Raw genomic sequence first — 26063 nt, forward strand, 5'->3', positions numbered from 1 at the left:
CTCTTCTTATTTCTTTTTTTATACACTGGTCAGCGGTAAATTAGTGTGCGCTCATGAAGCATTCCTGGCCACTTCCTCCACTCACAAGCACAACAAGTTTCCAGAGTAAACTGAAGAGGATTGTCCCTCGCCTGTAAAACTACGTGAGGGAATGTGAGATGAGGATTGTAGAGAAAGACGTTGACAGTGCTTTAAGAACAACACCTCGTTGTTTGAGGGAAGGAAACAACCAACAGAACAGCTCTCCTCATTTTGCATTGTGCCACTTCTGGGGAGCCAAATGCAACACAATCACTTTTTATATCAACATTACATTTTGTTAGAACTTATTTTTCATCACTACATGGGTCAGTGTTTTGAATCCGTGTATCTACCGTCCAATTGTTTTTCTTTATTAAACACGTAAACGGAAGAGCGTCTGAGAGGCGTTTTTGCTTTTTACCTTACTAAATGGTCCTTGGAGCGAGGGGCGGGGCGAGACTCACGGAAGTGATTTCAAAACAAAAGCACTTTTAAAATCACACTTTTAATCACTACAGTATCCTTCCGTGAGTCTCGCCCCGCCCCTCGCTCCAAGGACCATTAGACCATTTAGTAAGGTAAAAAGCAAAAACGCCTCTCAGACGCTCTTCCGTTTACGTGTTTAATAAAGAAAAACAATTGGACGGTAGATACACGGATTGTTTTCCTTCCTTGGCTTTAATGGAGCTCATCCTCATGTCTCTGATTTCAGTAGTTGAATTTGGGGATTTTTGACCCTCCATTTAACATTAGACGTTCCTCTTCTTCTACACCGGGATAACACAAACATGCTGAATTTGAGACGTCATTTTTGGACTTTCATTGCAAAAAATATCAAGATGAAGCTATTTTGTGTAGAGCTGTAAATGCACGTCGACTCCTGCGTTATGAGGCGGGAGTATGAGATTATTTCAGATGCTGACGACCTGTAATCACAGAACCAGTGTACGACTCGATCAAAGATTCACACAAGGCACGTCTCCCGCTCTTTATCTGCCCTCAACAAGCCTTAGGCACAGGTTTCTCCTTCGCTAACTTGAGAGCCACCTGTCAGGTACTTTAACTCAGTCTCCAGTCTTCTACTCTCTGATGACCGCAGGGGAACACTACACAATACTAATGTTTAAAAGAACTGAATTGCTGCTAGAAGGGGTGGTGTTAAATCCGCTAGGTAGTAAGGATTGGAATTACTTCTTTTTATATTATTAGTATTGTTAGAAGCAGAACAAGCTGTCTTCCAGAAGCACGACTGAAGGGAGAACAGAATGGAATCAAAATAAAACAATTGGACAACCGTTTCTTTAGATAAACCCCCGAACCAATGAGGACCGCCTGGATCCTCCACCTCGAGACAGACCCTTTGGTTAGAAAACGTATTTTGACCCCCCCCCGCCCTGTGTCAGTGGTAAAGATCACCATCTCTGTCCTCTTCAGGCGGGGGTGCAGTCAGCTCTCGTCTCCGATCAGGGGCAGGGTTACATATGAGTACTAGGTATGGGAGGGGGGAGGCTTTAACCGTTCAGGAGGTAGACCACCAGCTCGTAGGTGGAGATGACGATGGCCGTGTTGGGGATCTGTCGCACCAGGTGGGTGGTGAGGCCGCGGTACAGCGCGCGGTACCCCTCCTCTCTGGGCACTGTTCTTAAAGTCTGGAAGAAGGAGTTATACTTGGTGCCCTCCTCCCGTAGGCGGGTGCGGATCACTTCTGCAAGAAGAAGAAAGGGAGCGGTTAAAGGAGAGGAACTACTAAATCTAGCTCAAACTCACTTTTATTGGAAGGTTATTTGGTGGGCCACCTGGGCCTTACCATAGGGTATGAGACAAGAGTTTGCTTTTTGCGAATATATTTCTTATACTTTTCCTAGAAGATGTACGTTTGGAGTTATACGTTTTGACCCAGAATTAAGTTTATTGCCAAGTAGTTTTCCAAATATAATAAATATACATCGCAAAATCTCCATTTATGGCTGTGTGAAAATAGCTTTTAGCCTCAATGCAGAATGCGGGTATGTTTGACATGTAATTACAGTTCTGATACGTCTATGATTACGACTCCTTATGCTTCGTTCACACTGGACACGATGCGAATATTCGCTTCGTTCTAAATTGCATCGCTCTAAACGCTCGAGTTTCCCCACGGCTGTCAGCTGTGTTTACTCGCATCATTCAAACAAGACGCGCTGGCTAGGGGGCTACAACTACAACAAGATGAACATATTTGACCGTGATTTAATTGTAATACACGTTTCTAAATGATGCCGAAGTAACAACATACTGATACCGGATAGTAAAAACCATGAATTACTGCTTTGACAAGTCTGCAGACAACTGCTAACAGCTAACGGCCGATGATTTCTGGTTGAACGTCAGTGACGGCAGGCTGAGATCCTCACCGCTGATTGGCTACCGCGAGATCGCGTCACTCGAGTATGACGTTCGAGTTGAAAAAATTGAACTCAAGCGTTTTTCGCGGCCCCCTTCAAATCGCGCCGCGGAATTCGCGTCCACCGCTTCATGCGCGACGTCGGAGCGAATTCGCGTCTGTCCACGTCTCTGCATTGACTTTACATGTAGTCGCGCCGCCCCCTAACATCGCATCGCGTCCGGTGTGAACGCAGCATCAATTCTGTAGAGTAATTGCTTTGTAATTGTTTGCTATACTAATAGAATTATAAAAGTTTGTTATTTGGCGATAATAGCCGCGCACTGTAACCATGCTACCTGGCCATATCATTATACTGTATTGTCGTTCCAGTCCACAGCTCAAATAAATCACCATACCTGGAGAAGCCTGTTTCTGTGTTCTTTAAATCGGGACAGATATTCACACTCCCTGATGTCTTTTAGAAAACTCTCACCATGAGGATAAGCTAAAGTTGTGGCGCAGGTTTTGGAGGTGGCGGCAGCGAGCATCATCCCAATGAAGTCTGACGCGTCTTTGGACGTCTCCTCCTCCTCGTCCATGTTCTGCGTGGCCTTGGCCTCCATGAGGCGCCGCTTGATGTTCTCATAGATCACAAAGTGGATCACAGTCTCTGAGATGCCGGCGTAGGAAGCCGACATTCCTCTGTAGAAACCCCGCAGGCCGTCCGTCCGATACACCCGCCGCATGCACTCGAACGCACTCATCCTCCGCTCGCCCCGGTTCCTGGGGGAGAGAGAGAGAATATACAGTAGCCAAGATAAATAACTTAGGTGGTGAAAAACAACTAAACACAATAACACAGACTCATATTTTCATGCCTAATAATATTACAGTTTCTCTCTTATTCTTAAAAAAGACAATATTCACACTAAGCTGTTTACATGTCAAATGAAAATGTATATTCAGCTCATATTTTCTCTACAAACAGTCAGTTTCTCTCCGTGTAGATTGTTGAACTGCGTCTTAAAATGACGGCGGCACTGATGGAGGTTTTCTCTAACTGTTCAAATCTGCTCATGTTTTCTGTTCCACTAACCAGTCTTTTCTTACTCTGGTTTCTCTGTCGTCCAACTCTCTGTCTTCTCACCTATTTCCTTATCTTGTTTTGTTTACCATTTCCTTTGTTTTAATGTTCTTCACAACTATATATCTGAATAATCAAAAAGTAAACCAGGATGTTTTTATGATGGGTGTAACAGAAATCGAATGTTGTTGTTTTTGGCCACAGAAAATACAATTCTTTCTGTGGGGGGATATGACTACGCAAAGTCCTTTGATCAAGGAACAGCATAGTGCTCCAGATTGTAACAATAGTGGAGTATTAGTCAGCACATTAATGAAGGGTGCACATGGATGTAAAGTCATGAATCTTAATTTAAAGAGAGCCTAGTGAGTTACATTAAAACCCAGCAGGAGCTCTGGTTTCTGCACACGGTGCATAAATAGCTGCGCTGTTGTAGGAGAAGGTGAAAAAACCAAAGACACATAACAGCAGCATGCCTTACACAAGGTATAATCTGAAATCAATTAATTGATCAGAAGACCCGAGTCACATGTCTTCAAGTAAACAGAGTCTGCTTTATCAGTTCTTTGTTTTCTGTGTGGTATCCTTTGGGATTTGAAGGAATTAACTTCAAGGCTGCAAAGCATTGAACACACCGTTGGGAAAAGGGAGATGAAGGAGGAGAAGAAGTTCTACATCGAGTGTTTTGAGGGCTGTATTTTACATATAAAGCGGTTTCATGTAATACAACCAAGGAGTGTCTTTACAACGCTACTCAGGCCCCGTCCACATGGAGGCGGAAACGAACCGGTGTCGATATCAAAAAAGTCTTCTGTCCACACAGAATCGGCTCAATAAACCTCTCCGTCCACACGAGACCGCTCGTCTCGACCCACTGGAGAGGCTGTAGTACATATGCCGGGCCTGTAAGTGGAGCTGTACTTCCGACACAAAATACACCAAAAGCAGCGAAGAAGACCTCCCGAGCATGGTTGCCATGGTTGCCTGGTTGCCCTTCTGGTTATTCTCCGCGGTTGATTTAGCAACATGTAGTTCTCCATGTCCACTTGTCTCTGATGGTTGTGGTAGAGGAGCTGTAGATTTTTGCACTAACATCTGTATCATGAGCCGCTTTCACACCAAGTACTTTGCTGTACTTAGTGCCGGCACTTAGTACCCCCATGGCACTACGTACAGATCGCGTTCACACCGGAATACGTTCCCTGAGGGAAGATTACGCAAATCAAGCCGCTGACGTCACTTCTTCTTCTTCTGCTTTGCGTTTACTGGCAGGCCGCAAACAAATTCACGGCGTATACTGCCACCCGAAGTCCCCGGCCGGAAGTCTCCGGAGTTGGGGACTGGCTTCAGTAGAAGCTGCTGGGACTCCCAGTAGAGAAAATAAAATGGCGGCTTCACAAAAACCTTTCAGAGTTTTACGGGGCGTGGTTTGCAATTCGCCCAGCCAATCAGAAATTGGAACCTTTTTCTCCCCAGGAAAGTACCACCTCTCGAGCAGGGACTGAAAAGGGGTGAAAAGGTTCGCAAAAAAAAGTTCTAGTTCCAGATCTTTTTGGTGTGAACGCAAAATCCCAGGAACTATCGGAACAATTCCTGGGAAAAGTACTCCGGTGTGAAAGCGCCAAAGGTGTTCCTGTGTGGCTTTGTAACATTGTCGGTCCCTCTCATGTGAAGTGAACTTTGTAACTCTCACACCCAGGCGTCATGTTTACCTCGCATCCAGCTGCAGACGAGTCTTTATCAGCCATATGGGGTTGGTGGCTGTGATGGCTGTAAAACCTGCAGGGAAAAAGACAAATGTGTTCAAAATGTTCCATGGTATGTTATTATCAGCTGTCTGACAACGAACACAGAAAGATAATATGCTGTATTCATGGCAGTTAAAACAATGAACAATTATTATTTTAACAAAAAGCAGCTTCACGTGAGAAAGCTTGATCTTCTATAGAATATCCTCAGTGTGATCTGAAGAGGAGCTACTGCATGTCATCAAATTCAATGTCAAGCAAACAGCTTCTTATCCAATGAACTTTATGGTAGGAGAGTAGAGGACAGAAATGTGTGTGAGAGAGACGAAACAGATATCAAAAGAGGCATAAATCCACATGATATGCTTATACAAATCAAGACCAGGGATTTCAAAACCATTTGACCTCCCGTAAAAAGCTCCATGTCATGTTATATGGTATTTTATCAAAGGGACCGTTTTCTGCAGAAAGAGTACTCTGTTTATCAAACTTTACTTTGCCAGATGTCTAGATATCTTCTGCTGGAAATTGAAAACTCACCTGTACTAGGCAATTCAAATACTCAAATAAAAATGTATGAAGCACTTTAAATGGTTTGGCTGATTTGAAGCTTTGATTATTTTTAGGGATGTCCCGATCACCTTTTTTTGCTCCCGATCCGGATCATTTTATTTTGACAATTTGCCGATACCGATTTTTCCCGATCCGATCTTTATGCAATGCATTAAGAGAAAAAAAAGAAAAAAAGCATTCAAGTTGTCCCTTAAGGTTAATTTTTTTATTTAAATTGGATATTCTATCCAACATGGATATAGCTTCTTTCTTTCACAGCAGCATTGGATCAGTTCAGTTGTGCAGCATTGGATCAAAACAAAATAAAGCTTATCAGTACTCGTTAGCTTACTGCTACAATTAGACACTGCGGCCTGCCCACCCTGTTGCCAGATTTGAGAGAAATAAGCAGGTCTATGAAAACAAGCCCCAAAGAAGCAACACATACATGATGTTGTGTAATTTGAAACCAAAACTAAGGCCTCAGGATGAATTTAAGACTTGAACATGGTCGTTTTTGTTTTGTAACATTGAATACAAAATTTTAAAAAAGTATTTATATATAAAAAAGAAAATTAAAAAAAATCCCGATCCCCGATTTTTTTCTCCCGATTCCGATCTTTTGAAAATCACGTGATCGGCTCCGATCCCCGGTTACGTGATCGGATCGGGACATCTCTAATTATTTTTGCTAATCTTTTTCTTCATGGTTGGTTGCACCTGTAAGCTGCGTCAGGTAAATGTAATGTAAAATAACATGTTGGTGATAATGATTGTGTACATGAACCTATGATGGAGGATTTTATAAGTTAAGTATTTAGTAAACAGAAACACGTTGCTCTAACAGCTGCTGTGGCTTTCACCTGTCGCTGCACAGAGGAGATAAATCACTGCTCCATCGAATCCTCCTCACCTGTCTCTTTATTTAGTCTGCAGAATATGTGCATTCACTGCTCGAGAGATATTTACAGACAAAGCTGACTTTGACTGTTTTTGAAAGTCTGAGTGATAGTGTGCTAAAAGCTTCACCGACTGAACAGAGCTGTAAAGATTCAGAGGGACACAAGAGCAAACAACCAACCGTTGACAAACAAAGTGTGAGGGGAAAATAACAAGGTGTTTATTCCTGTCCTTTTAACATGTTACATTCTAACTGAGCTGTTTTAAGATTTCTGTGTGGGCGGTATATCGCCACCGAAAGGTGAAGGAAAAAAGAGGAGGATTCTCTCTGCAGGACAGAATTTAAACAAGTCTGCAGCAGCATGAGTTATTGAAAATGTTATTAGCCAGATTGGCCTGCTTGTACTATGGTTTGTTTATAAACCCAAAAGAGATTTTTGTTAAGTTTTGTTCTCAAAATCCTAACTTTTATTTCAAAATTATTTTTTTCCCCCTAAAAATGTTTGACTTGTTTTTTCAAAATGTTAGACTTTTTTTTCCAATTTTTTTTTTGACTCATTTTTGGTGTGACTTTTTCTAATAACCTTTTGACTTAAATAAAAAAGAAAAGGAATTGACTTTTTTCAGAATACATTTTTGTAAGAATTCTCACTTCTATCTCAGAACTTATAAAAAAAAATCACTAGTCGGATCCCAAGTAAAAAAAAAAAAAGTTGACGTAATCGTCTTCGGTACAGAGGCCTGTACTACAAAACCGGATTTTCGCTTAGCGATCTAACTTCAGGGAAAACCTATTTATTTCTAGTGGAAACTCTAAGGCACATGCTGGGGTTTGTGTTTCTTAGAAAGCAGCATCCCTAACAAGAATGGTGAGCATTTGACGAGCATGCTTGAAATGTTCCCACCCTGACAGTATGTCGAAAAACATTGTGGTAAACGTCCACCCGTTGTAGTTACCTGCCATTCCAGCCGACACCATGTGTACCTGCGTGGAGTCGGGTTCAAACACACCGTTCAGTTTCTCTTTGGCCGTGGAGTAAGCAGCAAAGTAGATTGCTCTGTTGGCAAAAAAAACACAAAAAGGTGAGTAAATAAATGTAACACAAGCACAAGGAAAAACAAGTTATACATGACATGTTTTTCTGCTGAAGTGTCAATACAATTAGTCCTAATGATGTGCCTCCGGTAGCTTTGTAGCCTTTTAATTACACAACATCAACAAATACAAGCGTCCTCATGTCAGCTTCAGCCTAATGAGCTTTGAAAAATTAATTGGGTGTAAAGCAGAGAGCGGAACCAGCAGCAAATCAGCTGGTTAGACACAGAGGCTACTCAGTACAAACAGCACGTCTTCATTATTTTCACTAATTAAAAGAGGTCATAACCATCACATCTCAATAAAAACAACTGCTTCTGTTCTTTTTAACAGCATAATGTGCCGTGTGTTTGCTAATGAAGCTCATCAGTTTCATTATAAGAGCGTTCATCTTCAAATCTGCGTCACAGCTCCTCTGCATCAGCATTTATTCACGCAAGATGCCAACAAAACACTTCACATGTGCCAAGCACTGACATCTGCCTGCTGCAGCATTACCGCTTCCCACTGCCATTAGCGCCCACTTTGTTCCCGTCACTACCACCGAGCGTGATTAATGAGCGTTAATGTTGTATATACAGTACATAGCATTACCTAACTTCAGTCATTTACAGTATTTACAGGACACAGAGCAAACGCTGTTGCCATGTTTGCGTGTAGAAACTGCTGAAAAGCCACGAAGATGAATGAGCATGTATGTATGTGATAGGGTAAGGGGCGGGACATCTCTAAGCAGTTGACCAATCAGAGCAGACTGGGATCTGGTTTCAGACAGAGGGTGAAAAGAAGTGCTGCAGCACAGGCAGTATTAGAAAAATAAAGAGCTTTTTGAACATTAAAGCAAGGAGTAGAGATGTCCCGATCTCGTGATCGGGGATCGGAGCCGATCACGTGATTTTCAAAAGATCGGAATCGGGAGAAAAAAATCGGGGATCGGGATTTTTTTTTTTTTTTAATAAATACTTATTTTATTTTTTTGTATTCAATGTTACAAAACAAAAATGACCATGTTCAAGTCTTAAAGTCATCCTGAGGCCTTAGTTTTGGTTTCAAATTACACAACATCATGTATGTGTTGCTTCTTTGGGGCTTGTTTTCATAGACCTGGTTGCTTATTTCTCTCAAATCTGGCAACAGAGTGGGCAGGGCGCAGTGTCTAATTGTAGCAGTAAGCTAATGAGTACTGAAAGCTTTATTTTGTTTTGATCCAATGCTGCACAACTGAACTGATCCAATACTGCTGTGAAAGAAAGAAGCTATATCTATGTTGGATAGAATATCCAATTTAAATTTAAAAAATAACCTTAAAGGACAACTTGAATGCTTTTTTTCCTCTTAATGCATTGCATAAAGATCGGATCGGGAAAAATCGGTATCGGCAAATTGTCAAAATCAAATGATCGGAATCGGATCGGGAGCAAAAAAAGGTGATCGGGACATCCCTAGCAAGGAGACATGTCACAGTAGAGACACTACATACTGATATGAACCTGAACATCAGCAGGAGAGGACTCTTTAAAGTAGAGACACTACATACTGATGTACACCTGAACATCAGCAGGAGAGGACTCTTTAAAGTAGAGACACTACATACTGATATACACCTGAACATCAGCAGGAGAGGACTCTTTAAAGTAGAGACACTACATACTGATGTACACCTGAACATCAGCAGGAGAGGACTCTTTAAAGTAGAGACACTATATACTGATCAAAATAGGGCCTCTTTAACAAATAGTGTTATTCTTCTGATTTTAATATAAGCACACATTGTAATTTGGTTAACATTTGGATTATTTGTGCAGCCCTAGTGGTTACATAACACCATAGGCGGCGCGTGAGGCTCAGCTTTGGGAAGGCTAAATAACTTGTTTTACCTGACGCCATGCCTCCGGCGTCTATAGCAAATAGATCAACTCAGTGAAAACACCGCCTGATCAGAGCTCAGTGTGCAGAGTTTAAATCTATTAAATATAAAGGAAATACAGTTTAAACTGCAGTATGAAGAGGAGACCCCGCCTCTGGAATTCCCTGCATGCACCTGAAATTCGCAACACTGCTCTCTCCCCATTTTCAAATCACGCCTCAAAACATATCTCTTCACACTCGCATATACACCCTGATCATTATCATCACACATCCTCTGTTTTTATTTATTTGGTTATTTGATTGATTTATATACTGCATTGTCTTGCTTATGTTTCTTATGCTGGTGTTATCTATTGTGTATCTTGTTTTTTATGTGTTTGTATGGCGACCTTGAGAGCCTTGAAAGGCGCCTATATAAAATAAATAAATTATTATTATTATTAAGACGCCGACCTGTCGCACTTATCATCCATATCACATCATCAATCAGATCATCGATCATATAATATCATAATATATCATATATTTCCTAATCTGAGTCAGCTTCTTGAGCCGTATGCCGTGCAACAATTACATTGTCACACAGAAGTATTATTTTAAGCAACACATTAATTTCGACGAAACACTCGAGTCAAATGTAATTAAAGTCAGATCCACTCGTGTCTTAGACGGGGCAGTGATATCATAAAACTGTTAATGTACGCATTCAAACACCTTTTCTGTTACCACCAGCTGTATTCACCTTGCAGGCTATGTGGCTTGTATCCTGGATTATATGTTTAAATCATGGATGTTAAAAGTTCATATTTGTCTAATATTAGTTTACTTTTCATGAATGAAGTATGACGCTGCGCTGTCAGTACACTTGTCCCTGTTTGTGATTGGTCAAATGTTGCTAACCCCGCCCCTTTCACGTGAACGTGCTCTCAGCTGGAGAGAGAAACCCTGGCTTGATTTACCGAGTTGATAACCAGCGTCGTAGGACCGCTTAGCGAGATCTCGTTTGTTAGGGTTAGTTTAGATAACTCAAACATATCCAGGGTCTGTTGAACTGGCTTCGTAGTGCAGGGCACAGGTGCTAATGTCAAAGACACAAACATAACACCACTTTTTCTAACAGCCATGTCAGCCGTTATGTTGACAGATCAGCCTTGAAAGTACTGAGGCAAAGTACCAAATGTTAATGAAACAACTGGCGTATAATAAGCACCGCTGTTATCAAAGCCCTGTAGGAAACTGATAAGATGACCTTGGTGTTTGTTTTGTATGACGTGCGCCACGGGTGCTGAGATAAATCTATGAATACATGCACACTAGGGCTTTACCCGAATATTCATTCGTTGGAGTACTATTCGGGTTTCAATTTGGTTATTCGGATATTCGTTTTGTTTGTTTTTTTTCAAATTGAATTTATTAAAATCTCCAATATCAACGTAAGAGCTTGTGCCTCTTCGGGGGTGCTAACACTTAACCATAAACGTTATTGTTTACTTTCTCAGTCTTTATATGTAGACATGACTTTTCTCCGTTAATCTCCGTCACGTTGTTTCCATAGCAACAACAACTTCCTGTCAACTGCGCTAACTCTCCTTCAAAATAAAAGCATGTCCATAAATAGGAAGCCAAGCCAAATTACACTTAAGACATATACAACTGCAACGAAAGTAACAAACACAATGCGATATCCTTTTCAATTTCAAAGAACACAAATTGGGTTACATTAACAAATAACTATAAAACAACAATACTGTAGAATAACAAAATGAATGCCGTGAATACACCGAAATACACGTGTTGAAGCGGTTCGCTGCTGATTACTACTCCTACGCCCGCTCCCTCGCAGTATCACACTCTTTCACAGTAGACATTTTGGCTACGTTCACATTACTGAGCTTAATGCTGCAGGATTTCATCTGGAGAGGGATAACGGCACTGGAGACACAATTTAGCAGATTAACAATGTTATCAAATGTTTATTTGTCAAAGAGATACTGAGTTTTGCAATTAACTTGACTAAGTAACTATTTAGTTAGAGTTGTGCAGGAATGAGTCAGCATTTTAGGGTTATGAAACAAGGTCTGTGTTTAACACAGGGTATACGCAGGAATCCTGAAGTCAAATGTAATCCCTTTTAAGACCTTTTTTAAGACCCTTTTCATACATTTTAAGACCTGATCGCCACTTTGAGTTCTAACCGGTTACCTTGGCGACACACTCTACCTCACATTGACTATATACAGTATTGATTGTCCTTCCTCTTTATCTTCCAACCACTTGGACGCAAACTTGCATTTCCCGATAACGATGTTGTTTAGCAACCGGCGTAAACTGACCTTTCGTTGTGTGAAATAAAAAAATGTCAGTAAATACCTCGCTGTGTCTTAAAAACAGTGGTTGCTAACAAGTGTCTAAATGAGACGACTAAACGTCATCACGCCAAACATTAGCCACCTTTAGCTTAGCGGTGGTGTAGTGAAGTCATGTGACGAGGATGTAGTTAGCTTATAGCCTAACGTTAGCCTTTACACTTTGACTATAATACAAGTTTTAATAAGTGGACATTATCCTGTTGAACAAAACATGTAAGTATCATGAGAATGTTTGACACAGATCTTATTTTCTTCCAATAGAAATATCCCATTGGCTTTTTGTAGAGGGAGCCCTTGCAATGCTAACCCGCGGGTTGTAAATGCATCATCACTGCAACACTTATAGCTCAATAAGTACACATTGCTAAACATACGATGAGGATTAAAGGTGACAGCTTACCTAGAAGGTGCCACTCCCACCAGGTTTGGCCCGAGGCCCCTGAGGAGAGAGCGGTACCCCTCTTTCTTCAGGATCAACCTGAAAACAGAAAACACAGAAAAAAAGTAAGTACGTATTATAACTCCAACGTGCATGTTTTAGTTATGTTTAGGTTTGACTGGTGTGTTAACATTATTTCTAACAATATTGTCAGATTTCTGGAAGTTTTGTCTAATTTACAGATATAATTCCAATTAAAATATCAAGAATAAGAAACTTCAAAGATTTCTGTTTACATATGTTTTTTTTGGGCCAACTGATCACCAGTGAATGAACCCAACTGTCTTGGAGATTAGTGGGGTGTAGTGCGATGATACTGGGTCCATTCAATCTACATTTAGAGATATTAGAGCAGGGGTGGGGAACCTTTCTCCTCTCAAGGGTCATTTCAATTTTTTCAACATCCTCCGAGGGCCGTACAAATTATTGACATCCGCTTAAAAAAACAAAAATCACAGCCCATTCATTTCTTCTTTCTTTCATGCTGTGCAAAGAAAAAGCAAACTCTTAATCCAGATACTTTACCATGACCACCAAAACAGAAAAATATGGACACAAGATGTGTGCAAATGTATTTAGTTTCCTATCCATGTGGACATGATTTAAGTGTGGGGGGGGGACCTAACCTCCTCTAGGGGGGGGCATGCTCTCCCGGGAAGATTTGTTTTAAATGTTGAAGTTAAAAGCATCAATCTGGTGCATTTTGAGAACAACATTAGGAGATCTATGGATACATCTCTCAACACCCATATGAAATATTTTTATTTATGGATATTTTACAAATCACTCCTCTTTCAAACTGTATTCTTGTTTATTAATAACAACTTTTTTTTACTGTCATATAGTATTTTATACCCATTTACTTTATTCTCTTATTTTTTGATAACTATAATGATCATATAAAGTCGTGCCTTTACCTCACTGGTTGTAGAAAAAGCTTCTTATATTCGTTAGCATAGCTAGCTAACCAGATGCTAATAACAACAAAGTTATTGACTGTATGATCAGTATGACAGATGAACAGATCGCCACTGGGCTTTCAACTAAAGACACAGCCACTTTTGCGGCATGTGTGCAGCTCCTTATGGGTACTGTGCTCTACACCCCTCCCAGACGACACCACGTGATGACACGTTAAGGCCCGGACACACCAAGCCGATTTTGACTGTTTTCGTTAGTCGGACGATGAAGTGAAGCTTTAAGAGGGCACGAAGAATGTCTTCCGCAAGCAACACTCCAATGGCTGATAGCTCCAATACCGCACGAAACATGTTTTCGATAGACGAGAGTGAAAATGGAACGCACACACTATTTGTTGTTTGTTTATATCACAGTCTGTTCTTCTTCTCTGTCTTCCGGTTGTTGCCTCTTTTGAATGACGAATACACACTACCGCCACCTGCTGGTAAGGGGAGTTATTGCCACTCAGGCATGCGCAGTTCTTACATGCTACTTGGCCGTCGGCTGAAGTCTTTGCGGTGTATTCCAGTGCGACTGTTGGCCAAGAAGCAGGAGACGTGAGGCGACACAACAGTCGTGTTCTGTCGGGATGTGTTCTTCGGTGTGTCAGGACTCTGACCTTGGCCAGGAAAAACAGACACTCGCTTGTTTAATCTTTTTGCGGTCTAGATTTCTTTAATTATTTTCTTTTTTGCGTGTGTTTATAAATTACCAAATGGAAGGGCTGCTCAATTAAATCGTATTTTAAAATCGCGATTACGATTATGGCTTGCAACGATCACGAAAACAACGTAATCGAAATAACACGAAGTTCAGGTTAATCAACTGTTAAAAACATACTGTTCAAATGTTTTTTCTCCAATAAATTGACGTTTTCAAAGTAAATGGATAATCGTTTTTAATAATCTTGATTTCAATTATTGACCCAGTGGAGTGAGTGGAATATGTTGAATATGTTTTACCAAAAATGTTGGCTATATGTTAAGGAGTTTTCAGGTTGTGACAGTGCACTGCAACATGTTTGTTGATCTTGTTTATTGGTATTTATTATTTTGATATTATTTATTTAAATGTAGACATGAAGGTATAATTTATTTTATATTGGTTTTTCAGTTGATTACCCATAACATATAATTCAACAGTTAAAAAGTTCAAATTATTACTTGTATTTCTTTTAAAGGACAATAAATGGACGTTTTCAAAGTCAATGAATAATCGCGATTACAATTATTGACCCAAATAATCAAGATTATGATTTTTGCCATAATCGAGCAGCCCTACTACAAATGGTCTCGCGGTCCGTATACGGCCCGGAGGCCAGAGGTTCCCCACCCCTGCTTTAACACAATGGGAGTTATCTGAGAGTCACCTTTTTTAATCTACACATTGCAGCAATGGTTTCACACTGTTTCACTGAACAGTTGGTGGTAACAAGGTAACGCGCCTACAAAAGCAGCGAGAAGAAGTCTCAAAGCAAGTTATTATAGATAGTTATCAATGCAGGCTAGGTTATCTACTTTACAAATGCATTATGAGAAAGTAAGTGCATTCAACAGATGTAAGACTTCAGGTAACACCCACAGGTTACTTTTAATTTTGTAAAGGTATGAATATGGCGACCCTGGATCTAGCACCAACTTGAAGGCAAAGTTTCCATCCCAAATGTAAGGTAAAGGTTGCCCTGACATCTCACGAGCACATTAACATAACAGGACAAACCCTTGTTATAAATACAACATGGCCTTTCTCTGTCCTTCCACTTTAGGAGGAACTTTAACCTACATTCAAAGCCCTCACCCCAGTCAGCAGCTAAGAATAGAAAGATGGTCAGTTGTTTGTCCGTTTAAAATGCGTTTGTATTGAGGAGGGTATACACTAATAGTTGTAGGGGACACACCTAACGGAAGGGTTACCAGTTACTAGCAGCCATAAGAGTTTCCAATGTAATGGTGTTTGTGAAGAGCTTATGCGAAGCAGATGTGCTCCTGTCTTCTGAGCTCAGTTCGTGCCGTGTTCTGACGCTGCTGTGCAAATCAGTGAAATTAATTTCATGCCGCCTCACTGACCGCTAATGCCTGCAATATGTTGTGATGTTTTTGATTGGTAGTGGCTGCAGGCTACATAATGCTTATTTTATAATAACGAACATACTTTTGTGACGAAGATATTTCTGCAACCTTTGTGTCTCGCAAGGAACTTAATCTACTAAGAAACAACATAAATGACCAAGAGGCATTTTAGCATGTGTTTGAAACACCGGTAACACTTGGATTTTGATAATATTCCAAAATGTATTTAGTGGGGATTATTCTGCCAGACGACAGAATGAAGTCTCTGCTGTTACAGTGACTGGCATTTTATTTCAATGTAACTTAACTCAGTGAATTTGAGAAGTGGCATGGTGTCATCCATTTAGAAGAAGCCAGCCATTCTCTTCTTCTTCACGGAGCGGATCTAATTTCCTTTAACATCACAACTGGGAATCCACCCAAATCAAAGATGCATTTTGAATAATTAAACATAACGTAGGGAAAGGCCTTTCACAACGACCACAAAGAGTCCTGAGGTATCAAAGATTTAGGAAAATCTTAAAAGATAACAGAACCGTTGGATTTTTTAAAATAACATTTCCTGTTTGGCTAAAGTGATTGTGTATGGTTTTCCCACAAAGAGAAAGGAGTTGAGTTTCAGGGACCACAGCCAGACCAAACAGCAAAGAAATGGTGCCTGAAGAAGGAACCCAAAGCTCTCTGTTAGAACAGGGAGGAGGAACCACGAGCTACAAATAACTCATATTGGTTAAAACTCAGATAATTGTCATCAGTGTTTCCGCCAGGCGGGCGTCTTGCCGTCATTTGACGCCCTTATTCAGCTCGGAACGGCCCGAACTGGAGCCGAGGGCGCCCAAGAAAATAAATAATTTGAGAGAAGATCGAGAGTTTTTATCGCTTGAAATGACGAAAAGGAAAAAGGACAAGGATATCCCTCTGTTGGAGGGGCAAAGGAGTCTGGTGGGATTATTTTCGCCGCCAGCAAAGCGCGTTCCTGTGACGAAAAAAAAAAAAACACAGCCGCCCGCATCTTCCAAGGAGAATGCCAGGAGGGGTGTCCCCGTCGGCAGGGAAACGTAAAGAGATGGTATAAGGGACGGCTCAATTCAAAATTCAAGTCACGTGACACGACGTCACACGCCTCTCGGGGTGGACGCCCTCTCAGCCCTGGCCTGGCGGAAACATTGATCATAATAAACACGGGTTACTGAGGTGTAAGTTAAGACATCATTTTGTAGAATGCAGGCAAATAATGCACGTCCCACGAACCTTGTTTCAAAATATTTACACACACACACTTTTTTTTTTCAACTGTTTTCTTTGCAGTCTGCCCCTCGCCACCACTAGGTTTTAGCCAGAGCAAACTGATTAACCTAATAGCAAATTGCACTCAACAAGCTGAACTAAAAGCTGACAGTATAAAACAGTTTTGCTTCATTTGCAATGTAGAAATAAGGTAAATCTTGTAGACGGTGCGGCTCAGACGGAAAAACCTGGCTGTCGTTCCTTCTATGTCTTAAGCTCTTTTTAAATCTCACTTGGATGTCAGGAATAATGCCTTTTATTTGACAAATTCCAGGAAGATAAGATATGTAGTTATATATGGATTCACTGTCTATTTAACGCATACACTAATATTAATCCTGTTCAGAATTGACAAATGTATAGATATTTTTAGAATAAGCTAAAACTAGCAGACCTTGTGGCTGAGATCTAAAACCTGGCTGTCGTTCCTTCCAGTAGTATTTAACTATTTTCTATATTGCACTTGTTTTGATGTCAGGAATAATATGCACATTTATTTTACACATTCCAGGAAGATAGGATCATCTTATTTATTTATTTGGTTATAGATGTATGGATTTGCTGTTGCTGCTTGGGAAACTACATTGAGTTATATTTAATACATACACTATTATTAACCCTGTTCAGAATTGACAACTATTTAAATCAATAATAATACACTTTATTTGTATAGCACCTTTCATGCGCAAAGCAGCCCAAGGTGCTATACAGAAAACATAACAACAATATTCAAATGAAAACAGAACAAGATAAAAACATTAGGGATGCACTGATCTGGAATTTGGAACTAGTTTATCTTGTTCCAGACGTAGATCAAATAGCTAAGTATGTTAGGTCTAACTCTTACGGCGCATTTACACCGCCGGCCTCGCTCGGTTTGGTTAGGCCTTATTAGGCCCGGCTCACTTTAATGCTGCGCTCACATTACAGTTTGGGAACTGGGGTAGTTACTATAGTAACGCAGTGTAGGCGGGGCGATCGGCTTTTTGGCGGGCGGAGCGACGATGCATACAACTGCCGTGACGTCATTTTCAATGAGACACAACTCACAAAACACACAACAACAATGGAGGATGTGGAAGCCATCGTGTCCTTGCTTCTTGGTTTTTTCTTCTTAGGTTCACTGTTTTCAAAAATGCTGCAAGCGTCCCTTAATATATGCGACACGAGGGATTAAGTCGCGCGAGAATTGTGACGATTCTCTCTGACCAATCAGCAGCCGTCACTATTTTAGCATATTCCGCCCGGTTGTTGGCCCCGCTTGTTGGCCTCGATAGAACCACGATTTCGTCGGGCCAGAAAAAAGGCGAAAAAGTAGCCCCGGGCCAAAACTAGGCCAAGTGGAAGCGCAACCAAAAACGGGCCCCGCACGGCTCGGCACGCTTAAAGCGAGCTCCGCGCTGCAGTGTGAATGCGCCATTAGTGTGTTTCGCTCCGCTCTCCGGTCCGTCAGAGCGGGCGGAGCTGCAGGATTTCTGCTTCACACACGTTGCATTCCGCTATTTTACTGTCTTTTTCTGACACCTTAAAATAATGCCAAACCGGTGAAGCCATTTTGACGAGCTTGTTTTTCCGCGCACAGAGAAAAGTGTCATGTATTTTACGTCATGTGATCGGCTCTCCTGATCGGCCTTTATAGAGAGCACCGATCGATCGGCCGAGAGTGAACATCGGTCGATAACGATTGGCGGCCGATCGATCGGAGCATCCCTAAAACATCTACAGTGATAATATGTTAACATAAAACAATTTTAAAAAGAAAATTAAAAATGTAAAATAAAAGTAAAACAGAAAAGAAATACAGTAAAACATGGAGAATGATACCATTGAAAGTTAGCCCAAATTAAAAGCCATATTAAAAAGTTAGGTTTTGTAATTTGCTTTTAAACATTTCAAGGGACGGTGTGACAGGGGTAAATGTAATGAGTACTCACTTGAGGCAGTGCAGGGGGCCGGGGGGGGACATGCGGGCCACACTGGCCCCGTTGACAGTGCTGAGCTGGACCTCAGACATATAGAAGTTGATGGTGGACGACTGCAGACGGGTCTTCACGACCTCCAGAGGACACGTCACTATGGCTCCCACCGTGCCTCCACATCTGGAAGGAGAGACACATATTGAAAAAATGTTAGCTAACAAGTCTCAGCTGACGGGACAAGACTGAAGTGTCGTTGTTCGATGGGGTCAAAGGTCAGGGTGGAACGTGTGCAACGTGTTAATGTCCAGGCATCAGTTAATTAGCCGATGATGTGGTGGGTTAGTTGGAATTCTGATTACGCCTGGCATGCAGTCATTATCTGGCAAAGGGTGGGAACAGTGAGACGGTCAGGAATGCTTTGTGTGAATGACAACAAGCTTTTACTCAGTGCCACACCTCTTTGAAAAATCCCAGATGTATGTAGTTTTACACGAGGGTGAACCAAGCAGATTCGGTTTTTTTAAGATCAACATTAGGAACATTTTGTTGTTAAAAAACCAAAGTTTGTAGAGATGTTATAATAATAATACATTTTATTTAAGGCACCTTTCATGACACCCAAGGACACCGTACAATTTGTTAAAGGTCCCATGTCATGCTTTTCTGGTTATGACCCGTCCCCTGTGTGTTTTATGTAGGTTTGTCTGCGTGTAAACGGTCTGCAGAGTCACAAACCCTCAAAGTACACCCTGTAGCGAGTAAAACTCTAACATAGAGAAGACCTGTCTATGCTGCCCCAGAACTAGAGATGTCCCGATCCGATCACGTGATCGGGGATCGGAGCCGATCCAGTGATCTTCAAAAGATCGGAATCGGGAGAAAAAAATCGGGGATCGGGATTGTTTTCTATGTGTTGCTTCTTTGGGGCTTGTTTTCATAGACCTGGTTGCTTATTTCTCTCAAATCTGGCAACAGAGTGGGCGCAGTCTAATTGCAGCAGTAAACTAACGAGTACTGATAAGCTTTATTTTATTTTGATCCAATGCTGCTGAACTGAACTGATCCAATGCTGCTGTGAAAGAAAGAAGCTATATCCATGTTGGATAGAATATCCAATTTAAATAAAAAAATAACCTTAAGGGACAACTTGAAAGCTTTTTTTCTTTTTTTTTCTCTTAATGCATTGCATAAAGATCGGATCGGGAAAAATCGGTATCGGCAAATTGTCAAAATCAAATGATCGGAATCGGAAGCAAGAAAAGGTGATCGGGACGCCTCGTTTCTCTTTTTCCATTGTTTACTTCTTGACGTATTTCGGGTATAGTGACGTAACGTAACGTCCGCGGAGCCGTTACGTTTGGACCAATCCGCGGACTTCCTTGCGGACTTCCCCGCGGACACACACACACACACACACACACACACACACACACACACACACACACACACACACACACACACACACACACACACACACACACACACACACACACACACACACACACACACACACACACACACACACACACACACACACACACACACACACACACACACACACACACACACACACGGCGGGACGTTGCGAGGCTCGCTGCTGCGAGGAGCGGGACACTGTGAGCTGGCTCACTGGTGTAGGGTCGACGAGACAGCGAGACACCGCGGAATTCAGGGAGGGGGTTCAGGAGCTCCAACAAGGCGTGTGGGACAGAGAGTGAATACACAGAGATGCTGTTTGAGAAACCAATGTGAGTTTGGAACATTGCACAATATCAATTTATTTTAGTCGACCTCAACAATGGAATTATGATCAGTAGAAATGGCCATGTCATGGGACCTTTAAATATTATAAGAGGTAAAAGCAACAGAACATGGTAAAAACACTAACATACAATCATGGAGAGGACAATTCAAGCGGACACAAATGATTGGGAAAAGGTATTCAAGGGAAACAGATGATAGGGAGCACTACAGTGCAGTACGCTGATCTGAACAGGTTATGTTATGTTTCACATTTTGCTGTCTAATTAATCATTGAAAGTGTTCGCATCTACAAATTAACACGACGCCCTGTGTGAACAATGTGCATGCCAAGGGTTTATGAGTAGCTCCGGTTATTCAGGTAAATAATCTTCTTAGGTAAGAAATAAAAGAAATAAAACTGATTACAGCGAACACAAAACAATATCTGCGTGGATCAGGCCTAACGGAAAGAATCTGACTGAGACAGGACTGCACTGAAGGACACAGCCAAGCTAGAGGATATTTTTTTTAAATCTAGAGCGACAGGAGTTATCTTTAGTTAGGGTTCATTTTCAAACAGCATCAAAGCATAAATACAAAGTCCTGTCAACATAGTTTTTGGCAGAGCGGGCTGATCTCTGGCAGCTACAGAAGGAACCACAGAGGAAGCGGGTCATTGGCAGAGGGAAAGCATGCATGTCAAAGGAGTCACTTTATTCTCACTAAAGCTCATGCTTGATATGCAACTCTATCCTTAACGGGTGTGAACACTTTAAACCAGGGGTGTCAAACTCAAGGCCCGGGGGCCAAATCCGGCCCGCGACTTCATTTCATGCGGCCCCACAAGAGCTTGCAAAGAATATCATATGTGTATTATACAGTGACATGCCGCTTTACAGAAGCACATTGCCCATAAAATACATGCCCCACAATGCATCTCAAATTAGACTTTTTTCTTCAGAATTTGGCTTTTCTTTTTAAATTATTTTATGACATGCACTCTGAAGAGACTTGCAATTATTTGCTCTAGACTTCTGCTTTCAGACGTAGTTAATTATGAAGTTATTACCCAATCCGATAACAATCCAATGCAGAGGCAATCATGTAATATAATACAATACATTATTTTATATATATTATATATTTATATATGTATATTTATATAGTCTTGAAGTTACAACCGGCCCTTTGAGTGCAACCATGATGCTGATGTGGCCCGTAATGAAATTGAGTTTGACACCCCTGCTTTAAACCATTATGCTGATTTAATAGCGATACAATATAATAGAAAACGCTCTGAGAAAACAGCGCGGTCGTCACTGCTGTTGTTAAAAACTGTAAGTGAATTGCTCAATAGCCCTCAAAAAGATAAACATGTCCAAACTCATTACCCTGGTCTGCTGGAGGCAATTAGAAATTATAATGTTGCTATGCATCAGTGTAATTAAATGGATCTGGTTTTAGGGAGTTGTGTTAGTTACTAAGTAGATTTCCATTTGTTGCTACTGTGTACTTCTCCTCCACTACAATTCAGAGGTACATGGTGTACTTTTCCTCCTGTACATGTATTGAATACCTTTATTTTCTTCACAGATGTGAATGAATGATGTGAAATCTAATCAAGAGTTGAATCAGACTTTAGTTCCACCTGGGGTAAATTCACAAGCTACCCTGCAGTACACAAAGCCATTCAAACTAGCTGCACCTTTACCAGCTTTGAGAACACTTTCATGATCAATCATTATAAAACATGTCATATATATTATTCTGAAATGGACCAATCTGCACAATGACTACTTTTAGTGTCGCTACTCTTAGTATATTTGGATTCTAATACGTGTGTACATTTACTTCAGTAACATTTTGAATGCAGGACTTTTACTTGTTACAAGATCTAAGTACTTCTGTCACTTCTGGTTTAAGGCCATACTTTGAGGCTGTATGCAAGATATTATTAGGCAACAATGTGTGCAATCTAACCTTCCATTAACGATTTTAGATTGCATTTAATCCAGATCTTGAGTGACAGTCTGATGTTTGTTTATATGCACTAACTTCATGAACGACGCAGAGCTGTTACAAAAAGCACGCTTTTAAAATGTAACACTGTACACAGATGGCTATTTTTGAGTTTAATTTTCAGAAAACGTCTCTTTCTCGGTAGGAAGCCTAAAAAAAGATCACGCTTCCACAAACCAGCCATTTCATTCATGCCCTGAAATGTCATTGTGACATTGAAACTACTACGGGTGCACATGCAAGGACAATATTGATGAGCATATGCCAGAGTTAAGCAAAAAACTATAATATTCAATATTAACCAAATCCAAATCATTATGAAGATACCAATAAAAACATCCCATTATGTGTAGCATATTATGCTAGGCAACAACAGTTAGCCTTTAGCTAGCTAGCTTAGTTTTCTGCATGTTTGACACTCACCCTCCAGCAAACAGATGAACCAAGGTGTCCCTTTGACTCATTATGGATCATATTCGGGAAGCTTCCACAAGACACCACACGGGGACAAGGAGGAAAGACACAAGAGGAGAACGACCCCAAACTAGCAGGCAATTGATACTCTATCCGCCTGTGTTGTGGTGGAGGTCAGCTGCGTGGGGGAAAAAAAACGAGGGTATGTAACGGCTAACTGAGCTAGCCTAGCTGCTAAAGCTAACGGGTTTCCGTTGTTAGAGGTCGATGTCAGAGCGCTTCGTTTCCTTTTTCTTGAGATCAGGGGTAATTATTCACCGTGCTTCTTTTATATTGGTGAATAATCCCGATGTTGCTGACTGTGGACGAGACTCGGCCTTCAGTCACGTTGACGTGCCTTGCCTCTCTGGAAGCTCCTCTGCGGGTCGCAATGTGTATCGACGAATGGGAAGCTGCAAAACAGAGACGCTGATTGGCTGAGGGGTCACGTAGTCACTACTCTTTCACGTGATGTCTGCTTTTATTTTGAAGGGCAGAGATCATCACTGAGAGTTGTCTGATGTAACACTGGAGAGACGAGAAACACGACTTTTACTCTAAATAGAAAGGTAAAGGTAAAAGGTAATTGTAAAGCAATTCACACTGTACAGTAATTGTAGATCCTAATTATAATCAACTATATTTAGATAGCACCTTTCATGCAAGATGTAGCCCAACTTTTTGGAAAATTGGAAAGTGGATAACGAAACTAGTAGGCTATTAGTAGGCCTATGACTTAGCATTACTAACCTATCAACATTCCTAAACTGATTTACCCCTCATCACTATTAATTGTTGTGCTATTATTACCCAGCAGGACATAACAGTTTTTGTACGGCTCCAAACAGTTTCAGGAAAGTAAAAGCTTTTTTCCCCCATTAATGATCAAATAAATATAACATTGAACAGTCAAAATCGGTTTGAGCACTCCTGGCGTAGGTTTTACAAATATCTACGCACTAACCTCTTCCATGGAATTATGTTATGCAACACTACAGGACTTGGAAGGACTCTCAAAGATTTTTAAAGAACGGGCCGATTGTTGCAGCCTGCAAATAGGCCCTTGGCTTATGTTGGACAGGCATGAGATGATGAATTTAGACAAGGAGGGGAAAAGTGTTTCTACCCACAGTGAGTCGACCTCAATCCTTTTTGGAATAAAGTATGTGGCCAACGCATTGCATACAGATTGTCTTTGTGCATTTGGGCAACACCAGTGTGTGTGTGTGTGTGTGTGTGTGTGTGTGTGTGTGTGTGTGTGTGTGTGTGTGTGTTGCGTGCGTGCGTGCGTGCGTGCGTGCGTGCGTGCGTGCGTGCGTGCGTGTGTGTGTGTGTGTGTGTGAGAGAGAGAGAAAAAGAAAGAGCAAGGCAAACTAGGACTTAAGACTCAAACTTTCACAGAAAATTAGGTTTTCCAATTTGGGAAGCAGAATAAAATCCATACGCCTCTCAATTTGATAATTGCAAATGCAATTGTCCAGGCCGGATCATGTGCCACGGTTTCTCATGTAATCACGTTGTCTGAGTGAATGACAGGCACAAGAGTCAAAGACCAGGAGTTGTTTTCTAAGTTTTCTGGAAAAATATGTTCTCTTATAAATACTGCCGTTGTACCACATGTATGTCATCCTAATAATCATAGATCAACAACAATAATACCCATGTCGTGCAGGCATCTTTATGCAAATGTCATAGAAAAATAATAAGAAAAATCCAGAACATTGGCTATAGCTTATCAACTGGCCCTTTAAACATACTTATGTAAAGGAAAAAGGAAAAACTTGCAATCAACCCTGAAAAATGCATATATAAACACAGGGCCGTCCCTCCCTACAGACCGATCATGCAGACTGGGTTGTGCCTCAACTGAGCCGAAAAAAGGTGGCGCACCATATGCGCTATGCGGCGCAATTAGTGTGATGAGCACTAGCCATTTTTTATCGGATTTTATTAGTAGATAGCATTAATCCTTGGGAACAATAGACATATACAGTATGTTTGAAAGAAAGCGTGGATCATGATAGCAAATTGGGTAAGTGCATCGGAAGACATGTAATAACTCTTCTTTGAACTTAAGCAAGGCTGTAAAAACCCCTCTTGGTGTTAAGTGTTAATCTGCCAATATCCTCTGCATACTTCTTAGAGCATACTCCAAAACCACAAATGCTCTTATACACACTGTTAAACTGTGATTCTCTCTGTGAGGGTACTTATTATTACCTCTATGTAACCAGGTCTGCTCCTAAAGTGGTCTTAAGCACTTTCAAACAAGGAAAGGTTTGTTGTGTCTTTCCAAACTTAACAGAAGTTGGCAGTTCAAAAATGTTAGGGGTTCTGGGTGTAGGCTGGAGACATTATGCCTGTGCTGGTTTTTGCTTTCTTAAATGTAGGAGGTATAGAGTATACCAGCCCTTGAAACGTGACAGTGTTAGCTGAATTCTAGGTAAATGAGTTGACAACATGATTCTGTTAGTGGACAAAATGTATTTTTGGTCTGCGTGCTCCGTGTTTGTTTTGGCAAGTCGAGGCAGACACAAACATATTTTGTGTCTTCCGAGCAGGTCTGTCTGGAAATAGTCAAATAAAAATGTTAGTTTGAACTTTGAGAACAAACATTCTTTCCAGGACTTTTGGTAGGCCTCTGCAAACAAACAGAATGACATCTACAATTCAGCAGCATGTTTTGAACAACGTGGACACAGTGTACTTATCAGGATTGCACTGTCTTTTGGTTGTTCTTTTATACATTAGAATCCCCAACAGTGAATGTCACGATTAAAAGTAGAATGACACATTCCTCCATGTATGGAAACTTGCATTCATAAAATATAAAGCACATTCTGTCTTAATCTAATAGACTCAGACTGGTAGGCCTGTAATGGTGGCTCTTAGCAAACATTAACTACTGCATAAGACATTACTGATTCAGTTCAATGTAAGACTTTTCCCAATGTGTGTTACTGTTAAAGTGTTAGCATTTAGCATTATTGCCACTTTAGCCACAGTTTCTGGGTGTGTTTTTTGTTGCATGTCATTGTCATGTATTTGTTTAAGCTACGGGGATAGAAAGCCAGATTGTGTCAGCTTTAAAAGAACACTGAGCAGTCAGTGATAAGCGGACAAGTCTCTGAGAGAAACACGGAGTTCCCTGTCCCCTCTATATTAGGGAG

At 41.0% G+C, this 26063-nt stretch overlaps 1 protein-coding gene across 1 annotated transcript; it reads right to left on the reverse strand.

The window, feature by feature from the left end:
• Positions 1-539: 539 nt before the first annotated feature.
• Positions 540-23333, reverse strand: LOC307027229 (solute carrier family 25 member 36-A-like). The gene is made up of 7 exons (XM_079695437.1): positions 22864-23333; positions 18694-18858; positions 12405-12482; positions 7628-7728; positions 5183-5249; positions 2880-3169; positions 540-1726 (listed from the first exon to the last, which is right to left on the reverse strand). Exons 1-7 carry the CDS (start codon positions 22902-22904, stop codon positions 1533-1535), a joined length of 936 nt encoding a protein of 311 aa, XP_079551563.1. The 5' UTR covers positions 22905-23333; the 3' UTR covers positions 540-1532.
• Positions 23334-26063: the final 2730 nt, after the last annotated feature.

Source organism: Notothenia rossii (assembly GCF_949606895.1).
Source record: "Notothenia rossii genome assembly, contig: scaffold_99, whole genome shotgun sequence".
In the NCBI taxonomy this organism is placed as follows: Eukaryota; Metazoa; Chordata; class Actinopteri; order Perciformes; family Nototheniidae; genus Notothenia; species Notothenia rossii.

Bases quoted from the DNA above. Each gene is read 5' to 3' on its own strand.
- LOC307027229 (XM_079695437.1), bottom strand. From the start codon at position 22,904: ATGAGTCAAAGGGACACCTTGGTTCATCTGTTTGCTGGAGG. The intron at 5,250-7,627 runs GTAACTACAACG...TTTTCCCTGCAG, and splicing joins GGTGTCGGCTGGAATGGCAG to GTTTTACAGCCATCACAGCC. The intron at 1,727-2,879 runs GTGAGAGTTTTC...TTCTTCTTGCAG, and splicing joins AACTTTAGCTTATCCTCATG to AAGTGATCCGCACCCGCCTA.